The 22,317-nt window shown below is 41.8% G+C and overlaps 1 protein-coding gene across 8 annotated transcripts in view; it reads right to left on the minus strand.

Annotated features, from left to right (window-relative positions):
* EFCAB11 (EF-hand calcium binding domain 11) overlaps positions 1 to 21,198 on the minus strand; it is a 160,060-nt gene extending 138,862 nt beyond the window's left edge. For all 8 annotated transcript variants that reach the window (XR_009264710.1, XM_058739986.1, XM_058739992.1 and 5 more), the window contains exons 1-3: positions 21,013 to 21,198; positions 20,382 to 20,477; positions 15,585 to 15,630 (exon numbers count right to left, since the gene is read on the minus strand). Coding sequence is in view for 7 of the 8 variants with exons in the window: in XM_058739986.1 (XP_058595969.1) it covers positions 15,585 to 15,630; positions 20,382 to 20,477; positions 21,013 to 21,087 (217 nt within the window). In the remaining variant the exon portion in view is untranslated. The remainder of the gene's footprint in view (positions 1 to 15,584; positions 15,631 to 20,381; positions 20,478 to 21,012) is intronic.
* Between the last annotated feature and the right edge of the window lie 1,119 nt (positions 21,199 to 22,317).

Genomic DNA, 22,317 nt, shown 5'->3' on the forward strand with positions numbered 1-22,317 from the left:
AAGCAAAATGAAAGGGGAGACCAGTTCAGGAGCCTACTGGCCGGAGAAGAGGTTGCCAGACCATTAGCGGTGGGAACAGAGGAAATGGAAAGTTTCCCAACACAGCTCGGGAAAGATGAGGGGTGAGACGTAGTGGGTCAGAAGGAAGGAGACACCAAGAATAACCCCTAGGCTGAGGTCTGAGGAGTCATTTAGAGATGACGGGGAGACATGTCAACTATTTGATGCTTTGGCGAGGAACCACGGGCACAAGTCAAGAAGGCAGCTGCGTATACCCTAGGCAACAGGGCACACCTCCCAGCGCCTCCCAGACTGTCTGCCATGTGCTCAGTAGATGTGTGTTGTGCAGAATTAGCAGCCTCTCCCGTCACAGCTAAGGACACGCAGTGACGCGGCTCTGTTTTCATCTCGTCACTTGTGAGACCAGAGAACATATTTAGACTGCTTACTGAGGATAAAACTGAAGTCTAGTCATGCCATGTTCCCACAGGATCAAATCTGTTAACTTTCATGAACACCAGAAGTTAATCGGTTAGACAGCATCTAGCTTGGTTAAAATTCCTGAATAATACAGTCACGGATCACACCATGCCCTACGAAGCCCTTCACAATCTGCCCGGTCCACCTTTCCAGCCTCCCTCACAAACTTCCTGAGGCTTCCCCAAGGCAACAGGTCCTTTCATACCTTCACAAGAGCTGGGCACACACATTACCTGCAATGAGCTTCTCCTTTTTATCCTACTGATGGTTTACATCTCCTTCTGTAGGTAATTAATGCATTACCTCTTCCTTGAAGTCTTCCCTGATTTCTCCCAGCTGAGTGCCTTTTCTGTGACCCAACAGCCCTCTGTTCATAACAAAATTGTTGGGTAATTTTTTAATCTATTAGGTCCTATGGTAATTATCTGATCACACACACGCTGCCTGAGACGCACTAAGGGAAAGCACCGTATGGGGTTTAAAATTTTATCCCTAGTGTGTAGCGTGATACCTGATGCACAGTAGGCATAGATTACATGTTTGTTATATAAGTAAATAAACGAATAGGAAAATGTTATTTCTAGTTTTCAGCAAAGAGCATTACAATTTGTGTTTTAAAAGATCTCCTGGGGCGCCTGGGGGGCTCAGTCGGTTAAGCGTCCAACTTTGGCTCAGGTCATGATCTCGCGGTTCATGGGTTTGAGCCCCGTGTTGGGCTCCGTTGTGACAGCTCAGAGCCTGGAGCCTGTTTCAGATTCTGTGTCTCCCTCTTTCTCTGACCCTCCCCTGTTCATGCTCTCTCTCTCTGTCTCAAAAGTAAATAAATGTTAAAAAAATAAAATAAAAGATCTAAGTCTGTAGTACTAATGCCAAAAAGTGGGTTACTTTCTATTCACCTAGCCAGCAAAATAAACCATCCTTTTAGAAACCCCAACTTATTAATACCTATGGTATAGTAAAAAAACAAGTGAAACTCAGAGAGAAAGGAAATGCATGCATAATATTTGCTCTTTACTTACCATTGTGTATGATTTAGGGAAATGATAAGAAACAAACAGGACAATGCCATTGTTCTATGTGTAATTCTCACACACACACACGCGTACATGAGTAGTGATATCTTTTAAAGTACATATTCAGAAAACCCATTGGTATTTGAGGCCATAAAGCAGTTAGGGTCTTTATTTCATAATCTCGTGGGATAAAAAGCAAATGTTCTTTAGTTTTTCCTAGAAGGAAATGTGGGTGTCAACTGTATGTTTACTCCCACTTGGAAAAGGAAAACAATCTAATAACACAAATAACTCTATATACATAATCAAGTTCTTTTACACTATTTTCCCCATAGGACAAGATACCTTTTTTTTTTTTTTAAGTTGATTTATTTTTCGAGACAGAGCGTGCAGGCCAGCACAAGCAGGGGAGGGGCAGAGAGAGATGAAACCAGGGACCCGAAGTGGGCTCCACGCTGCCAGCACAGAGCCCGATGTGGAGCTCAGACTCACCAACCACCAGATCATGACCTGGGCTACAGTCAGATCGTTATGTTTTAATAAGGGTCATCACGTAATATTAAACCATGCAAACACATCCCCACTGCTCCCTCCACTCCCGTGCCCTTATCTTAATCTTCCATGGCAACACATACCCAAACGCAAGCCCCTTTTCTAACAAGGACAAACTTTCATTCAGCTTGGCTCTCACACTGTAGCAGCCCAATCACCTTCCGCAGTCAGTGCATAATGGTTTGCTACTCCTGCAGGTCTGAGATGCAAACACGTTCGCGTAAGTTTTCTACATCTTGGCTCTTTAAATGGCCTAGAAATACACTTTCTACTGCTAGCTCCACCTGCTGTCACAACACTCAAACCTAAGATTACCGCTTCACAGAGACTTGCAATAATTCTATTGCCCTCAGATTTCATGCTCAATGACAAATGCATTACCTGTGTTCGCCCCTGGAGTGAAAGCATATGTTCAGAAAATTCTAACTGCAAATACAACGTTGGGTCTCCTATGTGCATTGTTCCACTAATAACGGTTACCTAAATACGCTTTACTGCAGTTACACATTAGGATCGTGACAACATCAGGAACCACATAGACCTGTGTGTTTATCTGAGCTTCTTATTACCCTGTTTACAAAAGGTGTTCAGAAAACACCTGGGTAGTTGGACTCTATCGGTAGTTTGCAGGGTTTTTTTTGTTTTTTGTTTTTAGCTGTAGGAAAGGTGTAAACCAGAAAGCCTGATGTGCAGAGGAAATGAAGGCAGAACTATCTTGTCTGGAGCAAGGCGGCCCCTCCACCATTCCCTGTCTAGCAGTGTCTGTGGAAGTGTCCCCACAGGACCCAGGATTAAGGACCATGACTTAAAGACCACTGACACCAGTGACCTTTACAGATCCTTCTAGGCTCTGCAAGTCTATGCATTTTCCTTACCAATGGAAAATACGTCCTTTCATTTTATAAACTCCTCTTAGCAAAACGGACTCTTTGTGTTCTATAACAAACACATATATTTTACTTTGCAAGCTATTTACTACTTGTGATATAGATATGTCATAGAGAGAGGAAGGCTAGGAATGTCTATCTTTTCTACCTTTTTAAGTAGTTTCCTAGGAGAATAATCATCTTTTATCATAGGGGTGGATATATTCTAAAACTATATAAATTTTTCCTTGAAAGTTTCATTATGTATATATTTTTGAGGTTCAAAAGACCACTGACCCTATGCTTCAGGGCACACAGAGAAATCCTCTTGAAAATGAAGGCGTCTAGTTTCTGGCTATCACAGTGAGCTTAAATTAGAAACTGCAATAAACCTGAGGAGAGTGAAGGAGAAAACAATAAAAATGTCAAGTTATTTAGACGGTAGGTCTGCTCCTAGATTTAGTATAAAAAGGAGGGTTCATGTTCATTGTGCCATATATTAATTTTTCTGGGGCTTGAAAATGCCTAAAAATGAGAGCTTTTAAAAAGAGAAAGTGGCTTTTTAAAAGGTGTAAGGCAAGCCTTCTCTACCTTGAGAAATAAAATTCAGATTGTGACTTCCAGAGGCCATGAAGGAAAAGAAGGGACACAATATGTTCCCATAAAAAGATTATAAGGACAGGGGCACCTGGGTGGCTCAGTTGGTTGAATGACTGACTTCGGCTCAGGTCTTGATTTCAGTTTGTGGGTTCGAGCCCCGCATCAGGCTCTGTGCTGACACCTCGGAGCCTGGAGCCTGCTTGGGATTCTGCGTCTCCCTCTCTCTCTGCCCCTCCCCCATGCATGCTCTTTCTGTCTTTCTCAAAAGTAAATAAACATTAAAAAAAAATTTTTTTAAAAGATTGTAAGGACAGAAGGAGAAAGTGGCATCAACAATGGTGAGCTATCCCCTGTTTTGTTTCTTAGGGGATAAAGAGAGAGAAGCAAACCATAAAACAGACTCTTACCTACCGAGAACAAGCTGAGGGATGCTGGCGGGGAGGTGGGCGGGGATGGGCTAACTGGGTGATGGGGATTAAGGAGGGCACACACGATGAGCACTGGGTGTTGTAAGTGATAAATCACTAAATCCTACCCCTGAAACTAATATTACACGTACGTTAACTAACTAGAATTTAAACAAAAATTTGAAAAGGAAAACAAAAAATAATGGTGTGCTGTCATATTAAGGTGGATAAGTAAATTCAGAGAACTGATATTTTCTTCTGGCTTCCTGAATAAGAGTAAGGGAATAAAGAGAAAAGAATCTACTTTAATGGAAGAAGTCAAGTTTTACCATATCATTGGGAGAAAAATGAAAAGGAAGAGTAAAAAACAGGTTTTAATAGAGGAATCTGAACCAATAAAACCTTACTTCTGTCAAACAGGGACTGGAACCATTACTTTCTTTTATCATGTATTATCTCCTGCTTTTATCATGTATATCTCCTATATCTCCTGCTCATAAACCTGCACAGGTTCCTCAGTGTTATCACTGCAAAGTCCTGACACTTTATTCCGGAATTTAAAGCTTCATTATTCCATCTAGGCAGAGTGGGGCTCAATCCCCCTTCTTAACACTCAGTTTCCAACAGGGTAACTTACTCTGCTGACACAACAACTCATTTATAGGTAGGCACTATACTCTTTGCTGGTGTGGGAGGTAAAAATATTCCAAGGAGGGTAGAATCCATTTATGCTAGGACTCATTATTAACAGTATGACAGTTGATAGCTCTGGATATGCAAATCTGGGGGTGGGTAGGCAGGCAAGGGGGGGGGGTCTTACAACCAGAGATCTGGGAGAAGTCTCTGCCTTCGAGCTAGCGTGGGCCCTGGGGGAAGAAGGTCTGTGAGAGAAAGTGCACAGAAGTGGAATGCACAGAGCCCTTCCAGAGGAGACAGCGCCAGCCAGGCCTTTCCCACTTCTAGCTGTGGGGAGTGAGGGATAAAGCCCTTCTCTGTACTGTTAGCAAACGCCTCAGCAGTCCCATGACATCCATCGTTTTTATGAAGAGTGTGCTGGGTAAGTAATCCACGCTGAGTTCCGCATCCACACTGACCTAGCACAGATAGCACCAGGAGCCAGGAGACAAGCGCAGAGCTGGCATCTGCATTCACTCATTTCACTATGTCCTCTTCTTTGCTTCTCCACCTTTGCAAATCCCACCCACCCTTTTCGGTCCAGTTCTGGCCCTCACCTCGCATCTCCCTCCTCCAATCTCTTAGAGGTTTTCTTGTCCATAGTAATTATTTGACATCTGGCCATAAATGAAGTGACAATATCCTCTTATGTTCCCTATCTTAGGTCAGTGTCTGTGTCTCCTACTTTTTTTCTACCCTGCAGTGAAACGTAGTCAGCGTCCTCTAAATGAGTAATGAGAGAAATTCATTTAGGGGTGAACATCTATGGGCAATACCACAAAATGGCCCTATGGTTAGGATTTCAAGATAAGGTAACCATGATGTGTATGCATTTCCTGATCACAGGAAAAAACTAAGAGGTCAGTAAATAATACTATACTATACCGTGGCTTTAGTTCGTTAGGCAGCAGCCCAAAACGAGAAAACATCCACAACCAAAAAAAGGTGTTTACAGTAGAATTTAAAACACTAGAAAATGGACATTTAAACTTAGGGAAATAATACAGTTCACAGTCAACTAGTGAGCTCCAAACAATTCAGATGAGATAGTAATAAATAAAAGTATACAAGCCAACTGGCCATTAAGCTCATGCATAAATTATTTTCCAATTGAACTGACAATGGAGAGCACGATTGAGTCAAATAGTCCACAATCACGGTTATGTTGAATCAGTCTCTGTGATTTGTCCATTAAGTTGAAGGTTAAAAGTAAGTTCCTGGAAGGTTTTTTCTTCTTTAAGTATGAAAGTGAAATATGTTCATTGTTTTAAGAGGGAAGTAAGAAAACAAAAAGAAAAAAAAAAGCTCGGTCTAATCACCTTGTGAAAAGAAAATTCTGATGTACTTTGTTTTTTTCCATAGGCATATTTTATATGGATCCGGGATAAACACATACAGACAGCTGTGTAAGGATTCAGTGGGTTCTTATTCACAGCATTTGGCATACTAAGCAAAAGCTCTATAAATCTAATTTTTTGTTATTCATATAAAATGCTCAACAATTTGTCATACAATGAAGTCAAATCATCTGATATCACACGTGGTCTTTCTTTGCCCTTCGTGCTGAGCCATTCAGATGTGTTTGACACTAAACCACTGGTCTACAAGGAAGAAAGTTTAAGGAACAGCCTTACAAAATTCACCAGTGTATTTACCGAACAGTTTGTGGAACATCAATGTCCATTCATCAGTCTCTCTTCCATGTGACATTGTGAAAGAAATATACTGTACCAGGGAAAACTCTCTCTCTAGATAAGAAGTTTCTATTGTATGGATGATGATCACTGGATTGTCATTCCCTATTTGTTCTGGACATTAGGTAGCTCAGAACCAAATCTGTTATCAACCTCCAACAATGGCACAGAACCTTCTGTATACTGATCCACTCCTGACTTCAACTTGTTGATTAAGTTCCTGGGGGATGAACACTGTCCTCAACTCTGTCTAATGACTAATATGACCCATGGCACCATTAAAATCAAGGGTTTAGCCAATGTTTGAGAGGGTAAGTTTGGAGATCAGACTGCTGTGGTCTGTTACTTAGATAGCTACACTATGCATACTTAACCTCTCTGAGCACTAGTATTTTTTTTAACTTATAAAATGAGGTTAATCTTGGTATCATAGAGTTGTATTAAATTTAACAATTCGTGCCTAGCACTCAATCACAAGTCTGCACATGGTAAGCATTCAAAAAATCATAGCTGTAATTATTATCTATAATAAATATTACAACACATGTAGAAGTATTTTGCAAAAAAAGAACCATCAAATGCCAGGATCGAGATATTTTATTATTCCTCTCTAGAGCCTAATCTCATTAAAAAAAAATTTTTTTTTTAAATTTTTAACGTTTATTTATTTTTGAGACAGAGAGAGACAGAGCATGAATGGAGGAGGGGCAGAGAAAGAGAGAGACACAGAATCGGAAGCAGGCTCCAGGCTCTGAGCCATCAGCCCAGAGCCCGAGGCGGGGCTCGAACTCATGGACCGCAAGATTATGACCTGAGCTGAAGTCAGACGCTTAACCGACTGAGCCACCCAGGCGCCCCTAAAAAAATTTTTTTTTGATGTTTATTTACTTTTGAGAGAGACAGACAGACAGACAGACAGACAGAGCTCCAGCAGGGGAGGGGCACAGAGAGAGGGAGACACAGAATTCGAAGCAGGCTCCAGGCTCGGAGCTGTCAGCACAGAGCCCAACGTGGGGCTTGAACTCACGGACTGTGAGATCATGACCTGAGCCCAATTGGGACCCTCAACCAACCGAGCTACCCAGGCACCCCCCCCCTTAATTTCCTCTTTTTTAAGAAAAGGTAACAAATAACAGTTTTTTAGGTCTCTTCTAGTCGCAAACTTTTGTGCTCTATACTTAGAGAAGGTATGAAATGTATCCCAGGGAGTGAGCACTGCAACAAAATACAACCCTTTAAAATAGGTAGCTTTAGTATACATTAGAACCACCCCAACAGTAATCTGTTGCTTCTTAAACAAGAGACTTGACTTTTTTTTTTTTTTTTTTTTTTGGTCTCCCACTAACATAATTCCTTATTCCTGCCGCCTAAACAGTTTTTGCTGACGGATACTTGCTTGTTAGGTTACAGGCATTAAAATGCCTTCTTGCTACTTATTCTGGCTGCCTTCAGGCTCTCCCATTGTGACTTTTCTGGAGACGATCTACTCTAACTTCTAAAGGTTTTGACTTAACTTTTCATTCTTCTTAATTTTAACAAGGAAAATCTACAGAAACAACCCACCTGTTAGACCTGAAGCTCCTGGAAAATAGGGCCCGGGCACCCAGGTTTAGGTACTAAAGTGTGTGCATAGTCAAGACTCGGCTGAGTCAGGGTCAATCCAGGATGTGCGTATGGACCTCACCCAGGAAGCTGGCTCTTCCTCACCTAGGAACTGGGGCCTGAACAGAAAATCCTTTAGGGTGGCACGCTAGAGACGTGGCATGACCTTGTCTGGATGTAAAAAAGAGCCATAGCTAGCTGGAGAATTCCCAGGTCAAGGCTACCAAGAAGGACTATGGAAAAATTGATTACCTGGATAAATAGCTCCCAGAAAGCCAAGGCCACATTTCAGTTCTTTTTCAAGATCAAAACATGAAAGAGAGAGATAATATAGCTGACAGAACATTTCATCTGTGCATAAACCCTCTTTCTGCAAGAAAAATAACATGTAAAAGGTGACTCATGTATGGAAAGGGACAAAAGATGGAGCTGATGGCCTGAAATTTGTTCAGTTGTGAAGAGTTCTAACAGAAAAAGAAGTTATGTTAGCAGCAATCAGAGTTCAGCAGTGATTTCTTGCTAGGATGACTTTATTCTTTCTTTTGAGTATTTGTGGTCTTGAGTCTCCCTTTCAAATAAACATGAATTAAAGCTAGTTGGAAAGGTAGCACCCTGACTTTAAGTCTATTTCCTTTAAACGAGAAGGATATGATGCTCTGAGAAGGTTCATTTGCCATTGATACCAAGACCAGGAGAGGAACTGGGGGAGAAAAAGAGAAAAAAAAAAAGAAAGAAAAAAGAAGATGAAGGGAAAAGACTGGAAATCTGTAGACTGAGGAGGGTCCCTTCACACTAATTTTGGAGCCAGGTGCTAAACATCTGCACTTTGATCTCTTCCCCCCACCCCAGACCTTCCCCTGAATTTCTCAGATGGCTAGATTACTTTGTGACCTTTTGAAATTTATCTTTTTAAAAAAAATTTTTTAACATTTATTCATTTTTGAGAGTGAGAGAGACAGAGCATAAGTGGGGGAGAGGCAGAGAGAGAGGGAGACACAGAATCCGAAGCAGGCTCCAGGCTCTGAGCCATCAGCAAAGACCCCGACGCAGGGCTTGAACCCACAAACCGTGAGATCGTGGCCCGAGATGAAGTCAGACGCCCAACCGACTGAGCCACCCACGCGCCCCTGAAATATATCTTAAAGTTAATTATTAGGAAAAGACACTGTGAAAAGCAGCATCCTCATGAACTGACTGAGAAGTGGATGTGAGAACAGATGTAACATCCTTGATATTAAATGCAAGAAAATGCATACAGGGGCAGGAGTGTATCGTTAAAGTCAGAAAGGCCTCATAGGGAAGACTGTGTTCACTACTGAAATATTACAGTTTTGAAGCAATCCTTGGGCCATAAGGAGTTTGAGAAAATGTTCCATATCCAGGTACTCTTCATTATATATGAGACAGCTCAGGCCTGGAAGAGACCATGAGAACATAGTGAACGGAAAGAAACTCTTTTCCAAAGCATAAAGCTCCAGTGGCCATCAGAACTAGTCTCAAATGGAAGCTCTGTGACTGCAACAAAGGTGAGAAATATTTCTGCCTGAAGTCAGAACTCAAAAATTAGAGAATTCATAAAGGAAATTTTGTAACTTTCACGAACATATCTTCAGCCACAAGTCAAAGTCAAACCTCTCTCAAACGTCAAGGAAACACACACACACACACACACACACGCACACACACACACAATGAATCAGTCCTCACTTTGTATCAGAGTATATGCACACACAAGAAACCTTTAGAAGGTAATGAAGGTAGAAAACCTGCCTTCATTTAGGATAATTGAAGGATATGAAGGATATGAAGGATAATTTACCCTTCAAATTATCCATACAGGAGAGATATTCATATCACATGAATGTAACATAGACAAGGAAAGCTTTTTATGAAGTCAGATCTTGTTAAACATGAGATAATACATATGGGGGGGAATCTTCTGATATTGAATATGGGGAAAAGTTCTGTCAGAAGTCAATCTTGGCTCTACATTAGACAATTCACTCCAGCTGTAAAGAACATGGGAAGTCTTGGGGTACCTCAGTGGCTCAGTCGGTTAAACATCTGATTCTTGATTTCGGCTCAGGTCATGATCTCACGGTTTGTGGGTTCGAGCCCCACATCAGGCTCTGTGCTGACAGCTCAGAGCCTGGAGCCTACTTCAGATTCTGTGCCTCCCTCTCTCTCTGGAGCTTGCTTGGGATTCTCTCTCTCCTTCTCTCTTTCTGCCCCTCCCCTCCCCTGCTTATGTAATTTCTCTCTCTCTCTCTCTCTCTCAAAATAACTAAATGTTAAAAAATTAAAAAAAAAAAAAAAAAAAAAAAAAGAACATGGTAAATTTTTCTTCCAGAAGGACGCCTCTTTCTACATCAAAGAATGGCTGGGGAAAGAAAACCTTCTGTGTAAAGGCAAATCCTTAATTCAGAGAACACACATTAGGAAGAAAGTCTATGAAAATAATGAATGATCTGACTGCCTTCAGCAGCAATACCACTGGCTTTATCAGAAAAGTTGCAAAATGGAGAAGCGCTATATATGTAACATGTGGGGAAGACCTTCACCCAGGCAGAATCGAGAAAATCACTCACTATTTAGGGGACTGCTAATAGGGAGAATTGCTACCAATGCAAAAAATGTGGGAAATTCTTCTGCCAGAAGACAGAAATCAGTTTAGATTCAAAAATTCATATAGCAATCCAGAGGAAAATATGTAGGGAAGGCATCATGAAGAAGTTACAGGGGCGCCTGGGTGGCTAAGTCAGTTAAGCATCCGACTTCATCTCAGGTCATGATCTCACAGTTCATGAGTTCAAGCCCTGCATTGCGCTCTGTGCTGACAGCTCAGAGTCTGAAGCCTGCTTCAGATTCTGTGCCTCTCTCTCTCTCTCTCTCTCTCTCAATCTCTCTCTCTGCCCCTCCCCCACTTGTGCTCTCTGTCTCTCAAAAATAAATAAATGTTAAAAAAAAAAAAGTTACAACTGGGGCGCCTGGGTGGCTCAGTCAGTTGAGCATCTGACTTTTGATTTTGGTTCAGGTCATAGTCTCACGGTTGTGGGATCGACCCCCAAGCCAGGCTCTGAACTGGGCTGGGTGTGGAGCCTGCTTGGGATTCTCTCCCTCTCTCTTTGCCCCTCCCCTGCTCGCTCATGCTCCCATTCTCTCTCTTGCTCTCAAAATAAATAAATAAACTCCTTTTAATAAAAGAAGTTACAATGAATTGAACATTACAGACACAATATTTGAGCATTTTGAGTGTGCAAAAATTTTTACGTGAAATTAAAAGGGAAATTCTATCAAGTTAGGGAGTTTGTCAAAAACACGTTCTCCTAGCAATAATATTGTTCTAAGAGTCATGGTCCATATGGGGTACTGAACCTTGCATACAAAAAAAGAATCCAGTAAACTCTTTCGTAAATCTACCATTTATAAATAAAAAGATTTGTTCAAAGAAAGAAAAAGCCAAACTGGTCAAAAGGACACAGGAGCCAACTTGAGGAGGCATTCAATGCCCAAGTCTGTGACAAGCTGAAAACTAAAATAATTAATGATAATTAATGGAGTATAAATCATTAAAAAACATGCAATTCATGAGTCTGTGCTGATAATAAACAGATGGATTGATCAAGAAGAAGAGAGGTCTCCTGCTTATAGCCAAGGTTTAACTGAAGCACTAGGATTAGAAAATCCTTATTTTGCAACTGTTATGACAAAAACTGGGTCAGACGAGAATCATGAACAGTTACCAAATCTAGGGGCAAATTTTGATGAGAAGGAAAATATTTGCAATGTCTTCAATGTGTCTCTCCACACACCGCTTGTTAGTTGCAAGGGAAGAAAAGATAAACAGAATACATTGGAGAAACTGGACAACGTCTTCCCTATTTGCAAAAATTAATACCATCTATGAGAGATAGATGGTCATTGTGGGCCTCCAGACATGGCCCCCAACGAGGGACAGGCCACCTAAATGGTATTCTGGCTCAGAATGCTTAACCCCAACATCAGGCAAACACAAAACAAGGACCATTCTTAAAAATCTAATAGTGAAGGCCTTTGACAAAATTCAGCAACCTTTCTTAATAAAAACTCTCGAGAAAGTCGGGATAGAAGGAACATACTTAAAAATCATAAAAGCCATTTATGAAAAGCCCACAGCTAACATCATCCTCAATGGGGAAAAACTGAGAGCTTTCCCCCTGAGATCAGGAACAAGACAGGGATGTCCACTCTCACCGCTGTTGTTTAACATAGTGTTGGAAGTTCTAGCATCAGCAATCAGACAACAAAAGGAAATCAAAGGCATCAAAATTGGCTAAGATGAAGTTTTCACTTTTTGCAGATGACATGATATTATACATGGAAAATCCAATAGACTCCACCAGAAGTCTGCTAGAACTGATACATGAATTTAGCAAAGTGGCAGGATACAAAATCAATGTACAGAAATCAGTTGCATTCTTATACACTAATAATTAAGCAACAGAAAGACAAATAAAGAAACTGATCCCATTCACAATTGCACCAAGAAGCATAAAATACCTAGGAATAAATCTAACCAAAGATGTAAAAGATCTGTATGCTGAAAACTATAGAAAGCTTATGAAGAAAATTGAAGAAGATATAAAGAAATGGAAAAACATTCCGTGCTCATGGATTGGAAGAATAAATATTGTCAAAATGTCAATACTACCCAAAGCTATCTACACATTCAATGCAATCCCAATCAAAATTGCACCAGCATTCTTCTCGAAACTAGAGCAAGCAATCCTAAAATTCATATGGAACCACAACAGGCCCCGAACAGCCAAAGTAATTTTGAAGAAGAAGACCAAAGCAGGAGGCATCACAATCCCAGACTTTAGCCTCTACTACAAAGCTGTCATCATCAAGACAGCATGGTACTGGCACAAAAACAGACACATAGACCAATGGAATAGAATAGAAACCCCAGAACTAGACCCACAAATGTATGGCCAACTAATCTTTGACAAAGCGGGAAAGAACATCCAATGGAAAAAAGACAGTCTCTTTAACAAATGGTGCTGGGAGAACTGGACAGCAACATGCAGAAGATTGAAACTAGACCACTTTCTCACACCATTCACAAAAATAAACTCAAAATGGATAAGGGGCCTGAATGTGAGACAGGAAACCATCAAAACCCTAGAGGAGAAAGCAGGAAAAGACCTCTCTGACCTCAGCCATAGCAATTTCTTACTTGACACATCCAAAGGCAAGGGAATTAAAAGCAAAAATGAACTACTGGGACCTTATGAAGATAAAAAGCTTCTGCACAGCAAACAACCAACAAAACTAAAAGGCAACCAACGGAATGGGAAAAGATATTTGCAAATGACATATCGGAGAAAGGGCTAGTATCCAAAATCTATAAAGAGCTCACCAAACTCCACACCCGTAAAACAAATAATCCAGTGAAGAAATGGGCAGAAAACATGAATAGGCACTTCTCTAAAGAAGACATCCGGATGGCCAACAGGCACATGAAAAGATGCTCAACGTCGCTCCTCATCAGGGAAATACAAATCAAAACCACACTCAGGTATCATCTCACACCAGTCAGAGTGGCCAAAATGAACAAATCAGGAGACTATAGATGCTGGAGAACATGTGGAGAAACGGGAACCTTCTTGCACTGTTGGTGGGAATGCAAATTGGTGCAGCCACTCTGGAAAGCAGTGTGGAGGTTCCTCAGAAAATTAAAGATAGACCTACCCTATGACCCAGCAATAGCACTGCTAGGAATTTACCCAAGGGATACAGGAGTACTGATGCAGAGGGGCACTTGTACCCCAATGTTTATAGCAGCACTCTCAACAATAGCCAAATGATGGAAAGAGCCTAAATGTCCATCACCTGATGAATGGATAAAGAAATTGTGGTTTATATACACAATGGAGTACTACATGGCAATGAGAAAGCATGAAATATGGCCCTTTGTAGCAATGTGGGTGGAACTGGAGAGTGTGATGCTAAGTGAAATAAGCCATACAGAGAAAGACAGATACCATATGGTTTCACTCTTATGTGGATCCTGAGAAACTTAACAGAAACCCATGGGGGAGGGGAAGGAAAAAAAAAAAAAGAGGTTAGAGCGGGAGAGAGCCAAAGCATAAGAGACTCTTAAAAACTGAGAACAAACTGAGGGTTGATGGGGGGTGGGGGGAGGAGAGGGTGGGTGACGGGTATTGAGGAGGGCACCTTTTGGGGTGAGCACTGGGTGTTGTATGGAAACCAATTTGACAATAAACTTCATATATTGAAAAAAAAAACTAATAGTGAGGGCTGGGCTAGTTCCTCAAAATTTCCATGTTATAAAAAGCCAAGAAAAAAAAAAGTCTACAGAAATGTTCCAGATGAAAGGAGTCTAAAGAGACATGGCACCCAAGACTAATTCCTGTATTAGATGAGGGATGATGTGTTTAAGGACATTATCAGATCAAATGACAGTACCGGAATATAAACAGTAAATGAGACAAAAATATAGTATCGGTCTAAGTTTACGGTAAGTGTCCTGTGGTTTTAGGTTCAGAGCAGTGAGAGGAGGGCATAGTGGTAGAAAGGGCCAAAGGGTTAAAATGTCAACAGTAAGCGCATCGAGGTAAAGAGTATACAGCTCTCGGTGTTATTTTTATTTTGCAGTTTTTTGTAAGCGTTAAATTATTTCCCCAAAAAGGTAATTTTTAAAAAGTCAATCCAACATGTTCTGGCCCCTATCTCCAAAAGAACAGGTACTCCTCTGTCTCATCTTCCTTTTCCCTCTTCACTAGAGCATTCTGCTAAGCTCAGAAACATCTTCATGTGCAAAAAACAAAAAACAAAAAACAAAAAAAAACCACTCCTGATCCCCAGGCACTCTGGACTTACTGAAAGACTTCTACTTACACTGTCACACTTTCTCAAGGTTTGGTTTGCCTTTGACCACTCCAGCCTGGCCTCTGCCGTCACCAGGTACCGAAACCGGTCTTGCAGGTAGCCAATTCCAAGGGACACTTCAGTTACTACCCACCTGACCTTTCCAAGGTGTTGACCACACCCTCTTCCTGGAAATAATCCCCTTCTCCTTGTTTTGGACCAGATACCTTTGACTTTCCTCCCGACCCTCCCCGCCTCTAACTTCCTCTGCCATTTCCTAACTCTCTCCCTGACTTCAAATGATTGCGGTTCCTGAAGGTTCTCCTTCCACTCTGTCTTGCTAGGTCATCTCATCCATCCCCAGGGCTTCAAACACCATCTACATGTGAACGGCTCCCAAATTTATTTCTCCAGCCCACAGCTTTCCTCTGAATTCCGTATTCACGCAGCCTGAATGCCCAGATATCACAGATTGAAATTTCTCAAACGTAGCATTTTCAGACGTGAACTCTGGCTCTCCCCCAACCCCAAACCTTCTCCTTAAGTCTTTCCATTTCAGTAAAGTGCCAATTCTGCTCATCTAAGTCAGAAAATACTGATCAACAGTTGGATGTTCACATTACAAGCAACATTTTTTTCTTTATGCTTTTCAATGGTTTCAAACTTCCCTACAATAAACATCCTACTACACTTATGAATACATTAAAGAACCAAAATCCTTCTTTGAAACAGAACAAGACCAAGATGTGCTTTACAGTCTCTATTTTTGTTCTTAATTTTGATTTTATGAAGTCTAAAAATTAATATTAACTTTCATATTACCAGAAGTGTTTGGATTTACTGAAGACATCACAGAATCAGCTTCTATCTAGAAAAGAAAGAAAAGCACATATAATTTCATCAAATGTTTTCACAGTGGGAGTTCTTAATTCCTGGGGTGTGGAGAAGGATTATATTTTATGAGAAACAAACTGTGTTGAGTCCAGCAGACAACTAATATCACAGGACAAGACAGCTGTAATAGAAATTTTATTCTTCCATCTGTATCTAGGGTTGGGGGGGGTATGGGTGAAACAGGTGATTGGGGATTAAGGAGGGCACTTGTGATGAGCACCGGGTGTTGTAGGGAAGTGTTGAATCACTATATTGTACACTTGAAACTAATATTACACTCTATGTTAACGAACTGGAATTTAAGGAAAAAATCTTTAAAAAAATCAATAAAAAATTAAGTGGCATTAAAGCAAGAAATATCTATATATCTATATGACACAATATGCTAATCTGCTACAGACCCTAATGGCCTCAATACTATTCCACTGACCAACATAGTTGAAGCATATACCATCAACTTGGCTGTCACATGACCTAAAAGCTAACTTTTCAATTTTAGACAAATACAAGCAATTGTTGCAATGAGCTCTATGGCTTTGTTTTTTACCTCTTTTTTCCTGATTATGAAAGTAATATGTAGAAACCACAAAAAATATATAAGATCGTGAAGAACATTTTTTTAAATTTTATTTATTCATTTTTTTTTTATGAAGAACATTTTTTTTTAACGTTTATTTATTTTTGAGACAGAGAGAGACAGAGCATGAACAGGGGAGGGGCAGAGAGAGAGGGAGACACAGAATCTGAAACGGGCTCCAGGCTCTGAGCTGTCAGCACAGAGCCCGACGCGGGGCTCCAACTCACGGACCGCGAGATCATGACCTGAGCCGAAGTCGGACGTTTAACCAACCAAGCCACCCAGGCGCCCCATGAAGAACATTTTTAAAAACAGCCGTCCAATGAGAACCACTATTAACATTTGGCCTAGTCTGCATTTTTCTTTTCCTATGGCTTTTTAAACATGTTTCAGAACATACCCTATATAAGTGTCAGGAAACTGTTTTTGCTATATTATTAAAATATAAGCACTTCCCTTTACTGTTACAAGGGCATTATAAACATTATGGAATGAGAAAGTTGGCAATACCTGACATAGTTTCTCTACCTTGGATTCCATGCCCTGCACTTTCCTGGTTCCTCCTGCCCCTGCCTACCCTTAACTGTCGGTACCCCCAGTGGTCCACTGCCTTTCACGCTGTGTAACACTGTTTTGGGGCAATGCCACCCAGGCTCATGATCTAGTACCTGTAAACTGAGGAGTCCACAAACTGTCTCCAGCCCTTACCTCTCAATTCCTCACCCAGTTCCAGACTCCTACATTTACAAGCGGTGGCACAATCTGAGAGCCGATCTTTATCACCATAACCTCAACACTAGCATAATAATGAGTGAATTCACTTAGGATGCTCAGAGCCTCCTTAAACTTAATGTGCCCCAAACTGAAGTCATTGACTTTCCTCTAAGCCTACTCCTTAATTTTCCTACTTGGGGGCATCACTATTGCTATAGTCCTGGTTTCACACCCCTCTCTTAACCACCAACCACATCAAGTCATCAGGGCAGATCATCTCCCAACACCACAAAGTGCTTCTAGACACCTCATATCAGAAGAGTCTAGCTAGCTCTTCCAGTCTAAGTGATGCCTAGACTCCTACTTTACACTAGGATTTCAAGACCCTCTTCCTTGTCCCTTTCACTTTGGGTTCTTTCTGTTCTTCTCCATCTCAGTATTTATCACAGAGTTTTATAAGTCTCTCTACACTAAACCGTGAACTGCTTCACAACACGGACTATATTTTATTCGTCTTTATATCTCCAGCAACTAGCAAGTGTTCATTTTATTAAACAGGAACACTTAACAGATTTCATTGTGTAAACAACTGCGTGAGTGCATAAATGATTTATTACATTCCATGCATTCAATAAATATTTCATTTGCTCAAAAGCAATATTCAAAAATAAAACCCTAGGGGTGCCTAGCTGGCTCAGTCAGGAGTGTGCGGCTCTTGATCTCAAGGTTGTGAGTTCAAGCCCAATGTCGGATGTAGGGACTACTTAAAAATAAGATCTTTAAAATTAAATAAAATTAAACCCCAAACCTCAACCCACTATAAAAGTAAAAATCTGCTACATTTCACAGAGGGTGCACATTGTCATTTAACAAAACGATTGACACATACAAATGATTGACAGGTGTACCGGTGACTTTCTATCACTTTACTGCTTAGTCATTTGCAGTCAAAAGACATTTGATTAAAAAATAAAAGCCAAGGGGCACCTGGGTGGCTAAGTGGGTTGAGTGTCCACCTCTTGATTTCGGCTCAGGTCATGATCTAAGAGTCCTGGGTTTGAGCCCCCCATTGTGCTCCACTCTGGGTATGGACCCTGCTTGAATTTCTCTCTCTCCTTCCCCCTATCCTTCTCCCACCTTCTCAAGTACTCTTCAAAACAAAACAAAACAACAAAACCACCAAACCTCAACCAGGCATGAAAATACAAGTAAAAATCTGTTAAATCTCATGAACTGTACATATATATATATGTATATGTATCATATGTATATGTATCATATATGTATGTAAGCGCATCACTGTACTTGTCATTCAATTCCTCACTTATAGTCTAAAGTTAAAGCCAATTAAGTAGGCTCAAGGGTGATCAGAGCAAAATGAAACCAGTTATCTTTCCAGCAAGGTTAAATACAATGCTTCAAAGGCTGGGCCCATTGAGCTGACCTCCTTTGGAATTCCAGCTGAAATACCTGCAGGTTAACAGGAGAGCTGCAATTTCTGGGAGTCAGCCCTGACTACCGCTCTGAGCTCCGTGATCAGCTTCTCAGTAACCAAGCATCTGCTAGTAGGTGAACCACCTTGAGCCCACCTGATCCGTTCATGGGACATATTTGTATCAGCAGAACTTATTTACCGTGAAGTGGTGATACATTCAAGCATAATGAAGGACGGAGACATGAGATATCACCTGGTCCCTGGCTTTGCTGGGCTGGTAATCTGACAGGCAGAGCCCGCTCATGAGGAACAGCTGGGCCAAAGTGATTGCCAAGCTGTTTGGTTTAAGAAGGGCACGAGGGAGGGCATTCCAGAGCCCTCTGTTTGATGGCTGCAAATGAATTTCTTAAACCTGGACAAGATCTTGTCTCTGATGAATTTCAGTTCAGCACCTTAACAAGAGGGATCCATCTTTAGAATGAATGTAACAAAGGGAGCAGCACAAAGACAAAGGGGAACAGGAAATTTGCCCTCCTAAGGCAGGACGTTCCTTGAAGCTCAGTTCAACTCTCATTATTAGTGAATGAGGGCAAAGTTTCCTGGAGAATAATATCCAACAAAACTTCAAATTACCTAGCAATTGTACTTCCAGGAATTTATTCCACAGATATACATCCACAAGAATAACCATATAAAAGGATGCTCATCACAACGTTTGTAGGAATGAAAAATAATGGGGCAATCTAAGTGACCAAAAACAGGAAACTGGCTAAAAAGAATACTATGCAACTACTTTTTAAAACATGGTGATGACGGGGCGCCTGGGTGGCTCAGTCGGTTAAGTGTCCGTCTTCAGCTCAGGTCACGATCTCGCGGCTTGTGAGTTCGAGCCCCGCGTCAGGCTCTGTGCTGACAGCTCAGAGCCTGGAGCCTGTTTCAGATTCTGTGTCTCCCTCTCTCTCTCTCTGACCCTCCCCTGTTCATGCTGTCTCTCTGTCTCAAAAATAAATAAATGTTAAAAAAAATTAAAAATAAAATAAAACATGGTGATGTGTGGGGTGCCTGGGTGGCTCAGTTGGTTAAGTGTCAGACTCTTGGCTTCGGCTCAGGTCATGATCTCATAGTTCGTGGGTTTGAGCCCTGTGTTGGGCTCCATGCTGACGGTGAGTGGCATGCTTGGTATTCTCTCTCCCTCCCTCAAAGTAAATAAACTTAAAAAAAATTAAAGTTCAAAAAAAACCACAGTAAAACATGGTGGTGTGTGCTCTTTTGTTAAGTGAAAATAAACAAAATAAAACAGGCATACAATGCATCCACTTTTTCAATAGAATGTCAAGCATGTTATGCACTGGAAATTTTGAATGATGCATAAAAAATTGTAAATGATAACCCCTGAGGAGTGGGACTCTTTGGTAGCAAAGAGATTTTATATTCAACTTCATACTTTGCCTGGATTGTTTGAATTTTTTGACCATATATGTTTTATAATTTAAATGAATTCCTCCTGTTACCAATGCCCTCCCCCCAGCCTTCCGTCTTGACACCTTCCTAGCATCTTGTACTTATTATTAGTAACCAGTGGTGCGTTGGCTTCATGAACTTGAATTCATCCCTGAGTTAGGTTCTTTATTTTTTTTATTTTTGTTTAATGTTTGTTGGAGCATGAGCTGGGGAAGGGCAGAGCAAGAAAGGGACACAGAATCTGAAGCAGGCTCCAGGCTCTGCTCTGAGCTGTCAGCACAGAGCTGATGTGGGGCTCAAACTCACCAGCCATGAGATGCTGACCTGAGTGGAAGTTGGACACTTACTGGACTGAACCAGCCAGGCATCTCTCATGCCTGAGTTAGGTTCTTAAAAGTCAGCACTGGACATATCTCTGAAATTGCTCTGAAAGGCAGTGATTTCCTTATAAACATCCTAAACTAGCCACTGCGCTTTACTTACAAACTACCCCAACTGTATTGTCTACCCATTCCCAAATATAGGAAGAAAGCTCTACCTTGGTGGGCTTGTACCCAAACAGCATTACAACAGCCACTTTAAAGTCCTCTCTGCTTAGATAGCCTTTGTTATCTTCATCGCATGCTTTAAACACCTAAAGAACATTAAATATCTTCAGTTAGATGGAAACCGTTTGTTCTATTATCTTTATTACTAGTTTATGTAGATCTCCAAAATCTAAAACTCAGCTGAGCAGGAGGGTTCGGCAATGGAGTTTGATTATTCTAATTTTACTTCTCCAAAATTCTTAATGTGCTAAAATTTACCCCCCCCCAAAAGTGCAAACGACTTGATCAATCGCTAGACTGACGCAAATTAATTCATTTAAACCACCGGGGTAAATTCTACCTAAAATTCAGTTCTAGAATTAGGAAGGTGAGGTAGATACTGGGTAGAGGTTATTATTAATAGACTACGTAGCGGGGAAAAGAAGGAACTTGGAAATAGCCAGAACACTGGACAAGGAGCGAGAAGCCTTGCAGCTCTAGGCTCAGTCATTAACTATGACACTTTAGAAGGCCAGTTCACTCCTTGTCAGTGCAACCGAGCTGAGTGAGACCCAGGCAGGTGACGGAAATGAGAGTTCTTGGTCAAGTTAGAATCCGAGTACCAGCTCTCCGGACACCTACTTTCACCCACTTCTTGTATTCTGAGGGGCTGGCTTCCCACGTCCGTGGTCGGGCCCCAGCCTCAGAAAAAAACATCGCGACAGCCACAACCGCATCGGGATAGCAGAACCCGCGACCTCCGAGACCAGAAGCCGGCAGCGGCAGACCTCTGGCCAAGCTCCCCGCAGCTAAGGAAGCCGAACTTGGCCGGACACCCCCAATGTCTTCTCCCATTGGACGACCTGCTAGCCACTGGCGTTGATCCAGCAATCCTATTGGCCAGAGGCTTTAGGCCTGTTTCCTTGGAACAGCCTATGGCAGAGAGGTTCCGGAGCCCGCCCCCAGCGTTGGCTCCGCCATTCTTTCCTCCTTAACTCCTCGCGCGCGGATGGCATCCCGCTCACCTAGGTCCTGCTTCAAAGTCTCTTGCAGGATTCCTTCCATGTTTCTGCCCCCCACACCTTGCAATAAGTAACTTTGGTAATTTTTATCTATGGCACTGTGGATAGCATTATAGGAAACACAAAAATGTGAACAAAGCATAAAAGCAACCAAAGAGAAACAAGTCCATGATTCACGTGTGGATCGGCTATTCATTGGGGTCGAGCCCTCCAGGGTAGTCACTATATCTGTTTTGTCCTCCCAATAACCCAGGCACCTAGCACGATGCCGGGCACAAAGCAGACGTTGAGTAAACGAACCAAGTCCTTGGGACGTTTCCACAGAGTTTTTCACTCAGTCCTCTGGGAGCGGTGCCTAGTTTGAAAGAAAAAAAAACAACTCTGAAAATAGTTATCATAAACATGATATTCAAGGAATATGGGGAGTGTTCCGTTTTGCAAAAGTTTGTTTCAGACCTCGCTTCTGGCAAACCAGTAAGATTAAACACACACCTGTTTCAAAGAAACAGGCATTCGCGGTTGAGTGTGATGGGAGCTCATTTAACCTTTTCCTTTACAGCAAGTTTTACAAGCTTGCGTCCCCAGCGAGCCCCCGCTCCTATGAGGACACAGATCTCAGCCCTCAGCTGATCCTGTACCTTTAAGTAAATACCCCCTGCCTCGAGCTCCAGGCAGCCTGAAGCTCTCTAGGAGAACCCCTGTAAAGGGGATGCGTTTTGTTAATTAAGAGAGGAGAAAGAAGACTTAATTTTCTCTCTCTTCCTTTTAGGACAAGTGGTCAAGTGGTGAGACGAGAGCTGGAGGCTGCGGGGGGGTGGGGGGGGCTCCCTTCCACCCCTTCCTGCAGGAAGCCCCGGTAGTCCCTTAGGACACGGCGGTCTTTAAGACCCAGCGACCGGCGTCCCGGAACGGGAAGGGGCAGGGC

The sequence above is a fragment of the Neofelis nebulosa genome, chromosome 7, assembly GCF_028018385.1.
Source record: "Neofelis nebulosa isolate mNeoNeb1 chromosome 7, mNeoNeb1.pri, whole genome shotgun sequence".
Lineage (NCBI taxonomy): Eukaryota > Metazoa > Chordata > Mammalia > Carnivora > Felidae > Neofelis > Neofelis nebulosa.